The sequence below is a fragment of the Sinocyclocheilus rhinocerous genome, unplaced genomic scaffold (assembly GCF_001515625.1).
Source record: "Sinocyclocheilus rhinocerous isolate Xijiao unplaced genomic scaffold, SAMN03320098_v1.1 scaffold4833, whole genome shotgun sequence".
NCBI lineage: Eukaryota > Metazoa > Chordata > Actinopteri > Cypriniformes > Cyprinidae > Sinocyclocheilus > Sinocyclocheilus rhinocerous.
The window spans coordinates 9,855-11,487 of NW_015658993.1; the positions used below are offsets into that span (position 1 = coordinate 9,855).

At 42.4% G+C, this 1,633-nt stretch overlaps 1 protein-coding gene across 1 annotated transcript; it reads left to right on the forward strand.

Moving 5' to 3' along the window:
- The first annotated feature begins 953 nt into the window (after nucleotides 1-953).
- LOC107723099 (histone H2A-like) lies at nucleotides 954-1,414 on the forward strand. Its single transcript, XM_016531615.1, has one exon. The coding sequence runs from the start codon at nucleotides 980-982 to the stop codon at nucleotides 1,364-1,366; it is 387 nt and encodes a 128-aa protein (XP_016387101.1). The 5' UTR covers nucleotides 954-979; the 3' UTR covers nucleotides 1,367-1,414.
- The last annotated feature ends 219 nt before the right edge of the window (nucleotides 1,415-1,633 follow it).

The window sequence follows — 1,633 nt, forward strand, 5'->3', positions numbered from 1 at the left end:
CCTTTGAAATGTCTAACAGTGTATTTTAAGATGTGTCAGTAGATGTTTTCAGTTAAGACAGCTTGAACATGCATTTTAGTCTGAGACCAGCCTTAAGGCTTGTCTGTGAAACCGGGGGATAATGTTTAAATAGTGTGCTCTCTTTTCACAGATATGAGGGCCATACTTACAATTCCAAAGCAACTCTTCCATTTCTTCTTCCTTCCAAAACAAGACAGTCGTTAAGAGGGCTCTGAACATAATCAGTTTTTTTTATTTATTATTATTTATTTATTCCTCCGCTGCAATCGCGGTTGCTGTATGAGTAAAATTAACTTACACTCCTCACAAACAACACAGAATGAAAAAGAAACAGGAAGATGTGAATTGATGGTCATTTACTGTATATTAACTAATATCTGTATAATAATTAGCATTAAATAGTTTCAGTTGACCGGGATTTTGCACCCTGGCTGTTGACGAACAGTCGCTCCCAAAAAGAAATAAAAATCTACTGTTTTATTCCCCAACGGCTCTTTTCAGAGCCACCCACAAACTCAAAAGAAAGATCAAAAGAAAGACCCGCACTTTGACACTTAGTAGAAGTCAACTTTTATAAGACTGTCTCAGTTTACCTTGACTCCTAATGTTTTAGTTTGTGCTGTCCAATCTATAAAGACTGTGTCTGTTCCCCGAATAGTGAGGTCAAAATATAAATTTAATGCAGGATCTAGAAAAAATCTTATCGTGATTAAACCAGAAAAATGTAAAATAAATGAACAAATGTCATGTGTTTAGTCCTAAATGCTGCACAATCCGGCCGCCAGCTGTGGAGGCGTGGCTTTGGCGGTGGGTGTTGGAGAGAAGTTCAGTGATTGGTTTAAAATCTTACAATGCTCTAAACCAATGGGCGACTGGCACACTCGTTTAAAAGTAGCATGGCGGGGCTCAGAAATCTATTATTTCTGCTTTGTTTACATAGAAGTGCTTACAACTGAAGATGAGCGGCAGAGGCAAAACCGGTGGCAAAGCGAGAGCGAAGGCCAAGACTCGGTCTTCCAGAGCAGGACTGCAGTTCCCCGTCGGTCGTGTTCACAGGCTTCTCCGCAAAGGTAACTACGCAGAGCGCGTCGGTGCCGGAGCTCCCGTCTATCTGGCGGCTGTGCTCGAGTATCTCACCGCTGAGATCCTGGAGTTGGCTGGAAACGCCGCCAGAGACAACAAGAAGACCCGCATCATTCCCCGTCACCTGCAGCTGGCGGTGCGCAACGACGAGGAGCTGAACAAACTCCTGGGCCGAGTGACCATCGCTCAGGGCGGCGTGCTGCCCAACATCCAGGCCGTGCTGCTGCCCAAGAAGAGCGAGAAACCCGCCAAAGCCAAGTAACCCGAGTCCGGTCTGCTTCTCAAACACAAAGGCTCTTTTAAGAGCCACCCATTTAATCCATTAGAGAACTTTTCTATTTATTTCATAATGACACACCATACGTACTTTTAATGAAGACGTTAACAACCGAATAAATACACAGCTGAGTATTTACTATTAATTATAGTTAATTCATAATGCAATGAACAGCTGGATATTTAGCAAAACCGGTTAATCTGAAGAATAAATGTATTTCATAACGAATAAATAAAACTATGTTAGAGGGGA

Coding starts and splice junctions, on each gene's coding strand:
- LOC107723099 (XM_016531615.1), top strand. CDS start 980: ATGAGCGGCAGAGGCAAAACCGGTGGCAAAGCGAGAGCGAAGGCCAAG.